General features: G+C 38.1%; 1 protein-coding gene across 1 annotated transcript in view; it reads right to left on the bottom strand.

Annotated features, from left to right (window-relative positions):
- Positions 1-1,052: 1,052 nt before the first annotated feature.
- Positions 1,053-12,872, bottom strand: part of LOC108679749 (homeobox protein DLX-2-like) — a 22,694-nt gene continuing 10,874 nt past the window's right edge. Inside the window, exon 3 of the mRNA XM_018168466.2 lies at positions 1,053-2,072. Coding sequence (XP_018023955.1) covers positions 1,314-2,072 — 759 coding nt within the window. The 3' untranslated portion in view covers positions 1,053-1,313. The remainder of the gene's footprint in view (positions 2,073-12,872) is intronic.

Raw genomic sequence — 12,872 nt, 5'->3', positions numbered from 1 at the left:
CACGGTATCAGTGTTGATTAATTAGTAGCAATTAGCATTTGTAGTGGCGGTCACTACTGGCACCAAGCAGCAATAGAGTTCAACACTGGACAAATGTGCTAAGCGTTTGAACAAGATATTCTATATCTAGTCAACTCTCGCATAACAATTAAGATATCTACGATATTTCTATCTTACATTTTGATTCAAGTGCTGCCTAATTATCGAGAATCGAAATTTTGTACCACAGAAAGACTTTTACATTTATTAACAAACGTCAACATACGAGATGGGGTTTGCAAAAATTATATTTCTATATGAAAAAGAAACCCTATTCTACATAGAAAAACTCAATGTTTCTAAATGACAAGAGAATGCAAATAATTTGGGTTTTCAAATCTGCTTCAAATTTCTAATTTTATCCCAAAATTTCAGAATCTAACGTTGGGCATTAATTTAAATTTCTTGCTGTACAAGCAATCGCTGTGCTGCAGGTCTCAGCGAGAGTGAAGTATCTATAAAGTATTTATTTACAGTTACTTGTCTCTGTACATAACAGTTCTACACAAATTACTAAATCAAGAGTAACAGAAAGCTTCTGTATTTGAGAGAAACCTTCCTTCTAAACTTAATTATTTTTTATGGAAAAACTTCCATGATCAATTGAGGAAAAGTCAACAATTTTGACATGCAATTAGAGTGTCCCATTCATCGACGTTCCTCGTTATATAAACGATATTTTGATTTAAATTTTATTTATCAAATTTTTTAAGAATCCATCGAGTCTCCATGAGCTCAGAACATGAAATATATTCGTATAATTGAACAAAATTTTTAAACAAGATTTAGCAAATTAGCGAATTTAAAAATTTTTATCAGCTTGGCATTGAACGATAAATTTATATTTACGTTTTAAGCATTATATTTTTATATATTATTAAACGCAATTGATATGCAGGGGGACTCTCCAATACAGAACAATAGTAACGCTAACGAAACCAAATATTATTTAAAGTCCTCATTGGTGAGCAAAATTAAATGAATTTTTCTTATAATTACTGGAAATTTTTTGAAATTGAAGTCACTGATCAATAAAATTATGTTACCAAAAAATAATAATTTGCGATATGCACATTTTTTCGACTACGTAATAAACAAATTCGTAAAGCTATTGTTTGAAATATTCTCAACACATTTATTTTGCATGGTTCCTAAAATTTTTTGAACGTATCAATAAACTTGAACAGTACAAAAAACTCTTCCAACATTTTCCTGATCTTACGTTTGGCGAAAAAATTTTTAGGATGAAAATAAAAAATAAAGATAATGGAAACCTATGTCATAATCTGCTGGTTGATCTGATGAGCTGCCGCCATGTCGCCGTAGTGGTTCCAGTACATATACGTGGATGCTGGATCCCATTGTGGATGTCCTGGATGTCCTGCGTGTGGATGATGGATAGGATACCCAGCCATGTGTCCTGCGGCTGCATCCATAGCCATCCTCCTAGGATCCATGGGTCCTCCCTGGATATGATTTCCAATAGGATTTCCATGCATCGCCGGGATCATCATATCCTTAGGAGAAGGCATGGGTGGTGAAGTCATCATGTCTCTGGGTGACGTCATGTGGTCTCTGTGTTGCAGTGACATCATCTCCGCGGGGGAGTTCATCATCTCACACTTCATTGTTTGTTGCAGTTCATTGTGCCCCGCGGGGGACTGGTGGGAGTGAGGGCGCTCCCCCTGTTGATGGTGCAACATCTGGCTCCCCCCACTGGACCTAGAACCCCCACCTGATCCCCCAGCGGGGGATGAGTGTGAGGAGTGGCCGTGGGGCTCAGGAGTGGCGGTTGAGGGGGCACCTCCCCCTCTCCCAGATGATGGCCCCAGTCCCGAGGCTTGGTGGGAGTCTAGACTGTGGTCGATGGTGGAGGCTGGGGAGGCTGGGGACTCGGGGCCGTTCACCATGAGCCCCAAGTTGTTCTGCATCTCCCCCGCCAGCTCAGCGTCTCCCCCAAGAGGCGGTCCGCCCCCCTGGGTCTTGTAGATCTTCTTGAACTTGGACCGCTTGTTCTGGAACCAGATTTTGACCTGGAAAATAGAGAAGAAGATTTTTAAATTCATAGAAAAGAATAACCAAATGCAGAAGAGAAATTTATATTTTACTTTAAAGTGCCAACATAATACAAGCCAATAGAAAAAATTTTGAACTTCATAGAAAAGGAAAAGCAAATGCAGGAAGAGAAATTTAGATTTTGCTTTAAAATGCAAACACAATACATGCCATTTTCTTCTACTCTGAATTATATTCTAATTAGGATTTTGGCGTGCTAAATGTAGTTATTATAAATTTAAGAAGTCCTGAATATTATTAAATGTTGTGAACATTTTGATGAAATTTTGCTTCTTGATAATGATATTAAATTGACTAGAGCTGAAAACTTGTTAGGTAAATCACAGGAAGATAATTTAGTCGTAATTGTTTTATTTCATAGCTTTGAGAAAAAAAAACATAAATACATTTCGGGAATTTGCCTGTCGATGTAAAAATATATTTTTAATAGAAAATCCCTGTGGTTTATTTAACCTAGAACCAACTTTATTTTTACACAAATACTTTCAGTTTAAAATAGTTATAGAGCCTCAATTTGTTTCTTCAATACCTTAAATTGTGAAAAGAATAAATAATTTAAACCTACAAAGAATAATATGGAAGTAAATAAGCAAGTGGAAATTAATCAGATACTCACAATGATGTGAATCGCTTTTTAAATTAAAGTATTATATAGATGGCTATGTATCCTACAGATGGCTGTGTATCCTACAGTCATCGTTTCCTATCGATGGCTATGTGTCCTTACGACTCTGGTTTAGCACGCGTCTACTCCGCATATATCGCGCTTGTAATACATAGTTTATATGCTACACATATAGACACACTCCAGCTTCACATGCCACCATAGCAAGCATGCCACGTTATGCCAAAGATAGCAGGCACGCCACGATGGCATCCATGCCACGGTGGCAGACATGCCACGGCGGCAGACATGCCACGGCGGCAGACATGCCACGGTGGCAGACATGCCACGGTGGCAGACATGCCACGGTGGCAGACATGCCACGGTGGCAGCACAAAGCGCTGCCTCCAAACCCTGATGGGCGCCACGCCCCAGCCATTGCTCACGCCGCTCCCACGGAGATCTTTTGGGCACGTCCACAATGTCGGCTTTGTGGGACCCTGAGAACCCGTCTCTAATATAGGGCGGACTTATTGGGACGTCATTGGGACAGCGAGGGACGGAGAGGGACGACGATGGACGGTGAGGGACGGCAAGGGACGGCAAGGGACGGATAGATTTCAAAATGGAAGAAAGGACGTCAGGATGAGCATCTGCCGGCGCAATGACACGCGGCAGGTCTCGTGAAAACTATGCTGATACTCGAGTTGAAGTTCGAGTTTTAGTTTAAGCTTACTTTGACTTGTTTATTTCAATGAGCTTATTTAACGTTGAACCAGTTAAGTCTTACGGGCCTAGTTAAAGTTAAAATAGTTTGATTTACCGAGTTCCTACTAGTTAAAGTCTTAAATTGCGTTTAAAATGAAGTGACAGCTCAGGCTAAAATTCGAATGAGACGAGTTGAAGTTCGAGTTGAGGCATGAATAAGAATAGTTCTTAGGAAAGCATGAGCTCGAGTTGCAGTTGAGGAATTAACGATATGTGTATAGGAAGGGTCCAGAGACCAAACTTAAATATAGGAGCTCTAGAAATTCAAAGTCTAGGTAGGAGCTGGAGACTAGGCTTTGATAGTACCTGGAGGTAATAAAGTATTACGCAACCAGGCCTATAAAGTATTACACTAAGATGCTCTTACTCTAGCGGAGTTAGCTTCGAAATATAAATGAATTCATCCATATGATGACAGAAGTATGTACAAATATAATCCGCAACACTAAACATAACACGTTAAATGAATATTTTAAAAAATTCGCTATTAAGTGCAATTGTGTAATGTATGGACTTGAATCTTCTGGAAAAAATGTTGCTGTATCTGATAAGAAATATTTTATATCTGTTATATATTTAAAACCGTTATATCAGATAAAATTCAGCGTATCATCATCTTGAATTAACGAAACGGTAAATTTATTGGCGTTTCTTTTTTTAATTCCTGGCTTGCCAGCGATTTAGGCAAACTAATGATATATACAAGGGGTTGGACAGAATGATGCAAATACGGAGGTTTCCCAAAATGATATAAATACGGGGGTTGGCCAAAATGATATCAATACAAGGGTTGGACAAAATTATACAAATACGGAGGTTTCCCAAAATGATATAAATACGGGGGTTGACCAAAATGATATCAATACAAGGGTTGGACAAAATTATACGAATACGGAGGTTTCCCAAAATGATATAAATACGGAGGTTGATCAAAATGATATGGACAAAGTGAAATAAATACGAATGATATGACGCATCAAACCTTATGAGCTCGTAACTTTTGAGCATATTTTAAATAATAAAAGCTTGACATATTTAAAAACTTTATTCTTTATTATTGCTGCTAATTGATAGTCTATGCGTGCAAAGATATTTGTAGAAAATTTGTGTGGCTATATAAGCTTGTAAAATGTAAAATTGCAAACCTATGTGACCTTGCAAGAGGCCGAATTGTTAGCTAATTGGTGCTCACATGGCAGTGGCTGGTCACACACACACAATTCACAATTTAAAGGCATGTATGGAGAATTAATTGTAGCTGTCGTTGTCGTAAAAAGTTGACTTACATCATATATTAAAAATATATTTCGTGTATTTTTAAGGCGCCACCTTTATTTCGTCCAGCCCTTGTATTTGTAAACAAAATAAAAAATTATATACGATATATCTGGATAAAATCATCACTTATAGTAGTTGGTAAGTATAGTAAGCATCATTATTACATATACATATGTAACACGCATAACATGCTCGTTCGTTATCTTATATGTTTGAATTATATTTCGACTTTTTTGAAGCCTTGTGGGAGATTAGCATGACATTGCAAAAATGGCAGGAAAGCAGTGGACCAGAGAATGAAATTTCATTTAGAAATTAGTATCTACAAATTTAGTTTAGAAGACGCAACATGATTTCCTTCATATTTTTAAACAAACGCCTTATGGTGAGTTCAAAGAAATTGTTTAGGTTGAATGGGTCCCATTTTAATTAGCTCACATTGGATTTTTTATTATTACGGGATTCTGGATAACGGGATTCAGGATAACGGCATTCTGGATAACGGGATTCGAGATAACGGGATTCTGGATAACGGGAATCTAAAATTTTTAACTAATCAACGACGAGCGACGCCGAGCTAACCTGCTTGCATGTCATTAAATTCACTTGTTATCTTATCTGAAAAAGACAGACCTACATAAAAAGATTCATAATTTTTTAAATCTTTGATCTGGCCAAGCCTTTGATTTGTCTAGGGCAGCCTGTAGGTGACGACGCATCCTAATTGGGACGAGTGAGATCTAGACAAATATGGACGACGTCTAGACAACTAGAGACAGTGTCAAGTGTTGTTTCTAGCGCACTAGGCTGTTAAGAACACACCATCCTTGGGCCTATGGACCTTCAAAGAACACAGGGACTGGACAGTCCTCAGGAGTGACAGGACTCGCTGTTGAAGTGACCAAGTCTCTTTAGTGGACCACTGGCCACTGTGACCGCATCTTGTTTACTGTCCATCAGCACAAATTGACCGCCGCTTGTCCACACTTCCCATCAGCAAATGGCTACAATTGATCAGATGGCGAGATAGGTGACGCGGTCTCTTCAAACCAATATTGGTTCACTACACCGGCCCAAATCATGGCCGGTTTATCGGGGGCCACACACTTAATGGCCTCTAATCCACTTATGGCTTTTAATAGAGACGCCAGGGTTAGCCCTTGACACTTGAGGGCCAAAGCTGCATACCTGGCAGCGGCTTCACGTCAAATGAGATACATTTTCCATGTCCCGCGCCCCTGTCTAAACTTGAGACAGGACAACCGTCTCAACTTTAGACAGTAATTAATTAGGGATAAGGGCACGTACTGTATTCATGATTATGATTCTTAACCAATTAAAAATCAAAAATTGGAGCACGGATCTAATTCTGAATTAGTACTCGTAACTCATTAAAATAAGACCTCGTAACAAACTAAGGAGTAAGAACCGTAGCTAATAAAAAATTGGGGCACTTGCATGTACTTGAGGATCACGACATGCAAATATTAAAAGATTAGGAAACGCAAATAATAAGAGATTAGGATACGCAAATAAATAAGGATTAGATCGCGTTCTTAATCACGATTAGGATACGCACTTAATTGAAGATAAGGATAATTGAGGATTAAGGGGTAAACAGTGCAGCGTGACTTGACATCTTCCAGTTGCTGAATAAATGACATGCCTTAACCAGCCAAGCGACGGCGATGACATGGGTAGCAGTGTCATGTCTTGACTAGTTGACTCACCCCTATATTTTATCGTAAATTTATCAGTAACATTTGTTTAAAAAAATTATAGCCCTTCTCATAAGTTAAAATTGAATTAGTTAAACTTTTTCATCCCCACTCTCACAAAAAAAGTACAACACAGCAATATCTAATGAAGAATAAAAACTATGCGGGTATTATATGATCTATATACGTAAGTGATATAGAGTTGCGCTCTCGTTTTAAAATATGCAAAACCCGATTTTTACTTTTCTGAATTATATTTCATCACACAATTTGAAAACCAAATTTCTATTTTTGCACCGTTCCTCCCCTTCCAATTTCGCAATGCTTAGCCATTCTGAAACCAAGAATAAATTTTCCGGTCCAGGCAATATCCCGACACGAATAATATTAAAGTATCCTGGATATGCGCCCCATCAGCCCCTATATAAAATATCCCGACACGATAAGTATCCTGGATATGCGCCCCAACAGCCCCTATATACAATATCCCGACATGATAAGTATCCAGTAATTAAGGTGATTGTATTATAATTGTATGTAAGGTTACTGTACAGGCTGATGGAAGTCTTAAATGTTCGTATATTTTAAAGTTACCGTTATAATGAAATTAAAAGGAACAGAATAAAAAATATTTGGCATAGAGGAGTTTGTGTTGCTCATAATTTTCAAGGGAATTAAGTTTTTTGCTGATAGACGCAATTTAGTTGTATGCTTGGTCAAGTTGTATTGAACGTGAATAAAATGATTTAGTTTTGATTAATTTTTCTTTCTTCCTAAAATTGCCCGTATCGAAATATGACAAAATTTTTATCGTTAAGTTACTCAATTTAAACAAAAAGAGATTATTATTATATATGTCGCTCTTTCAGAAAGATTATCATTATCATTGAGTAGCTTAATGGAGAACGTGTAATCAATTCCGTTAGGTTTTTTGCAGATCACCGAAATAATTTGACATTTTGCTACTTTAGGAATTTTGTAACAAAAATGATTTAAGAAAGTTAAACAATCTTTTTCAGTTTGATACAAGGATAATATAATCGAACGATCGCTATATATTTTTAGTATTACATTTATGACGTTTATAATTCAAATTAGAAGTAATCAAAATAATTTTCAAAGTTTCTCAACTGATATATATGATTGAAGTATATAAAGACAACATCTCCTCTTATATACGGAAAATGGTCTTTTTTTGCATTGTAAATTGGATTTGGGATAATCCGAAGTAAAAAATCAGCTGATCTTTTTTTTAAAGCGCTGACTGCAGCTGTCTCAGACGTTGGCAAGACATCGGTTCATTGCCGTGTGGTTACGACGTCTTGTCGTGTGGAACTTCTCACGCCGCAACCACACCTGTGATGACCACAACACACCGACACCACCACATATGTGGACCACGAACCGCACAGGAGGACCAAGAACCGCACATGTGGACCACAAACCGTCACACGTCACTAAGCTGACCGCAAACGGTGTAAGGTTACACTTCCCGAACCTTTTGAACAGTTCATTATAGCGCCAGCGCTGAGATTGAACACCTGTTTTTAGGTTTTAACAGCTAATCGAAACAAAACTTTATCTGATTTTTTTTGGTATAATTTTTTTATTTATTGTATTATTGTACCAGTGAGCACGAGAAGTTATTTATACCAAAACTTATACATGAATAACATATTTAATCTGGATTTAAATAAAACGCATCGTTATTTTATTGAAGAGATTTTTTTACTGTGATAAGCATTGAAAATAAAAATAGATTTTTCGTATTTTAAACGAAAAAATAAAAAAAAATCTGAATGGAAATTTTGAGAACATAGTGAATATTACATACAAGAAGAAACTAATTTAATTTGTGCCATTTCTTAGGGGCTACGGTGATAAGAAGAATAATTATTTTCTTTATATTCAACATTAATAAATTGTTCAACTTAGAGTTCAATGCTTATAAAAGTTAATTCATATCTGTCGCTCTGCTGTGTAATAAAAATCATCAAATTCAACTCCAACATTATCCACTGAGTTGTTTAATAACAAACCGTTAAACAAAACTCAAAGCCAAACATTATTCACGTGGGCTTCCAGCCTCACTTTATCCGGCGCTGACGTATGTGACGTCTAAATTAATCCCTTCCCTTCTTTAGAACAAAAGATTCCTTCCCCTATTAAAACTTAACGTCGGCCGTCTGGCAGCCTCCGCGCGACCTGCCATAACGCGCCTATAATCGCCAATAATCGCAGGCTGAACTTGTGTCTATTTTATTTGAGGAGAATTTCTTGGATGTTTTGCGTGGCGTTGGCCACACAAGTCGGGGCCTTGGGACCAGCGGGCCTCTTTTGTGGCGCTGCGCCTTCTCTTTAGTGCTCTCTTGTGGTGCTGCGCCTTCTCTTTAATGCTCTCTTGTGGTGCTGCGCCTTCTCTTTAGTGCTCTCTTGTGGCGCTACGCCTTCTCTTTAGTGCTCTCTTGTGGCGCTGCGCCTTCTCTTTAGTGCTCTTTTCTGGCGCTGCGCCTTCTCTTTGATGGTCTTTTGTGACAGTGCCTTCTCTTTAGTGCTCTCTTGTGGCTTCTCTTTAGTGCTCTTTTCTGGCGCTGTACCTTCTCTTAAGTGCTCTTTTCTGGCGCTGCGCCTTCTCTTTGATGTTCTTTTGTTTCGTTTTGGCTTCTCTTTAATGTTGCGTTCTCTTTATTGTTTTCCTCGTTTTTGGCAATGCGCCCTCTCTTTACTATTACACTCTTTTTCTTCTTAATGCGCTTCATTATGTTACGCTGTTCTTATTTCTTATCGGCTCCTATTCAAGAATTACATTTAAATTCTGTTAATCCTCTTTCATGACGAACCATTGGTTATTTTTTCTTACTTTTCCTAATTTTCCGAACATTCTTGGGTGTTTTCCAGGAAGTTTTCAAGCTTGTAGCCGCTGTTTTCGCACTCAAGTGTTCACACTTACAGTTTTTTTTGTTTTTCTCAATTGGTAATATAGGGCTAAAGTAGATCCTCAGTTTATATACTCGCTTAGGCTTAATGCATTAAAGTTCATACCCGCAACTAGAAATGCTCAGTCAAAAAATCACAAGCTAATAAAATCTCAAAATTGTATTATTTTTCTAATAGAAACATGAAAATCTTGTACAAATATTTGTCAAAGTTTGCGTGTTGCTCGCAGGCGCCGTAAAACGTATAATACTTATACTAATCTTATCCAATATACCTATCGTTTTAGGATATTGTATATAGCGGCTGTTGGAGTACGTTACTTATCGTGCCGGGATATTGTATATAGGGGCTGTTGGGGCGCGTATCCAGGATACTTATCGTGTCGGGATATTGTATATAGGGGCTGTTGGGGCGCGTATCCAGGATACTTATCGTGCCGGGATATTGCCTGCACCTAAAAATTTATTCCTAGCGGCAGGAAAGCAAAGCGTTACGAAACTTGAAAAGAATCCCGTTAATTATAATATAGCATCAGGCCGCTAAGTGATAAAATGCCTCTTCAAACCGAAACTTTAAATAAAATTAAGATCTCCCAATTTACTCTAGTGTCAATTCGGGCATGGAAAAACTATTTTGCCTCTATTAAAGTAAATTTATGACAAGCAATTTCCTAAAAACTTTAAACTAGTATATATCATTCTAATTCAGATAAGCGGAATAATTTTTTTCATATTTTGAGATGTGAGTCTAATAGAGATTCTGTTAAATATAAAATTTAAGATTGAAGAGATCATTATTTAATAATCGAAGTCTACTTATGTTATTAATAACGAGATTCTGGAGAAAAATATTTTAAAATGGCAGGAATATTATCAACCCCGTGCAAAGCCTTGCTAACGAGCTAATTATAGCTAGAACTAATTTTTTGTTTAAAAAATAATTAACATTTAAGAAATAAGCAACTGTTTTATTTTTTCACAGTAAAAATGACACAAACGTGCAAAATTTCGCCGTGACGTACAACGGAATCATTATTACGGCAATAAAAAAAATGATACAGACAATAAAGCAAATATTGTTGACATGAATACTAAAAATATATGAATGTCGTCAAAAATATACTTTAACTTTGAAAATTCAATATTCTCGAGAACGCTGCAAAATAGTTTTATTGATGTTGCAGGTGATGACTCGCTATCACGACCTACAAACATGAATCATCATTATAACCAATGGTGATAACCAATAATCATGACCTATAAAAACGACTGGTAATGATAAAACATCGGCAACTTCAACAACAAAAATATTAATTGCAACTGCCGCGATAAAAGCAGCGAAAACAGCAGCGATAACAGCAGCGATAACAGCAGCGATAACAGCAGCGACAACATTGGATACCTATCGTGTCGGGATATTGCCTACACCTGAAAGTTTATTCCTAGCATCAGGACATCAAAACGTTACGAAACTTGACAAAAATCCCGTTAATTATAATATAGCATCTGGTCGCTAATTGATAAAAGGCCTCTTCAACCCGAAACTTTAAATAAAACAAATAACTCCCAATATACTCTAGTATTAATTCAGGTATGGAAAAACTATTTTGCCTCTAATTATATGAGAAACAATTTTGGTATATAAAGTAAAGTAATAAAGTATATATATGAAAAGCAATTTTAAAAATACGTTTAAATTGTGTATATCATTCTAATTCAAATAAACGAAATAACTTTTTCCATATTTCGAGATGTGAATCTATTGGAAATTCTGTTACATCTAAAATTTGAAATTGAAGAGATCTTTATTTTATAATCAAAGTCTACTTATGTTATTACTAACAGGATTCTGGATAAAAATATTCTAAAATTACAGGAATACTATCAACCCCGTGCAAAGCCTGGCTAACCTGCCAATTATAGCTAGAACCAATTATTTATTTAATAATATATAACATTCAAGAAATAAACAACTAGTTTATATTGTCACCGTAAAAATGTCACAAGCGTGCACAATATCGCCGTCCCATACAATGGAATCATTATTATGGCCAGAACAAAAAAAAAACAATCAATGATGCAGACAATAAAGTAGATATCGTTAATATCTACTCTACTAACATCACAGAATATTCACAGCTCGTTGCGGTCTCGAACGCGCAACTCACTGCTAACATAAATACTAGAAATATGTATATGAATGTCGTAAATAGCACATAAAAGAGCACGAGCACGTTAAAAAACACCAACAATTTCAACAGCAAAAATATTAATTGCAGCTGCAGCGATAACAGCAGCGATAACAGCAGCGATAACAGCAGCGGTAACAGCAGCGATAACAGCAGCGATAACAGCAGCGATAACAGCAGCGATAACAGCAGCGATAACAGCAGCGATAACAGCAGCGATAACAGCAGCGATAACAGCAGCGATAACAGCAGCGATAACAGCAGCGATAACAGCAGCGATAACAGCAGCGATAACAGCAGCGATAACAGCAGCGATAACAGCAGCGATAACAGCAGCGATAACAGCAGCGATAACAGCAGCGATAACAGCAGCGATAACAGCAGCGATAACAGCAGCGATAACAGCAGCGATAACAGCAGCGATAACAGCAGCGATAACAGCAGCGATAACAGCAGCGATAACAGCAGCGATAACAGCAGCGATAACAGCAGCGATAACAGCAGCGATAACAGCAGCGATAACAGCAGCGATAACAGCAGCGATAACAGCAGCGATAACAGCAGCGATAACAGCAGCGATAACAGCAGCGATAACAGCAGCGATAACAGCAGCGATAACAGCAGCGATAACAGCAGCGATAACAGCAGCGATANGCACACAAGGGCTCATGCCACTCAGCACACAGGGGCTCATGCCACTCAGCACACAAGGGCTCATGCCACTGAGTACACAAGGACTCATGCCACTCAGTACACAAGGGCTCATGCCACTCAGCACACAAGGGCTCATGCCACTCAGTACACAAGGGCTAATGCCACTCAGTACACAAGGGCTCTTGCCACTCAGTACACAAGGGCTCATACCACTCAGTACACAAGGGCTCATGCCACTCAGCACGCAGGGGCTCATGCCACTCAGTACACAAGGGCTCTTGCCACTCAGTACACAAGGGCTCGTGCCACTCAATACACAAGGGCTCATGCCACTCAGTACACAAGGGCTCTTGCCACTCAGTTCACAAGGGCTCATGCCACTCAGCACGCAGGGGCTCATGCCACTCAGCACGCAGGGGCTCTTGCCAGTCAGTACACAAGCTGTCTCTTATACACATCTAGATGTGTATAAGAGACAGGGATACTTATCGTGTCAGGATATTGTACATAGGGGCTGTTGGGGCGCGTATCCAGGATACTTAACGTGTCGGGATATTGTATATAGGGGCTGTTGGGGCGCGTATCCAGGATACTTATCGTGTCGGGATAT

This window comes from Hyalella azteca, unplaced genomic scaffold, assembly GCF_000764305.2.
Source record: "Hyalella azteca isolate HAZT.00-mixed unplaced genomic scaffold, Hazt_2.0.2 contig1188, whole genome shotgun sequence".
Lineage (NCBI taxonomy): Eukaryota > Metazoa > Arthropoda > Malacostraca > Amphipoda > Hyalellidae > Hyalella > Hyalella azteca.
Note: the sequence above shows the minus strand (reverse complement) of the source record. Positions and strands in the feature narration are given on the sequence as shown.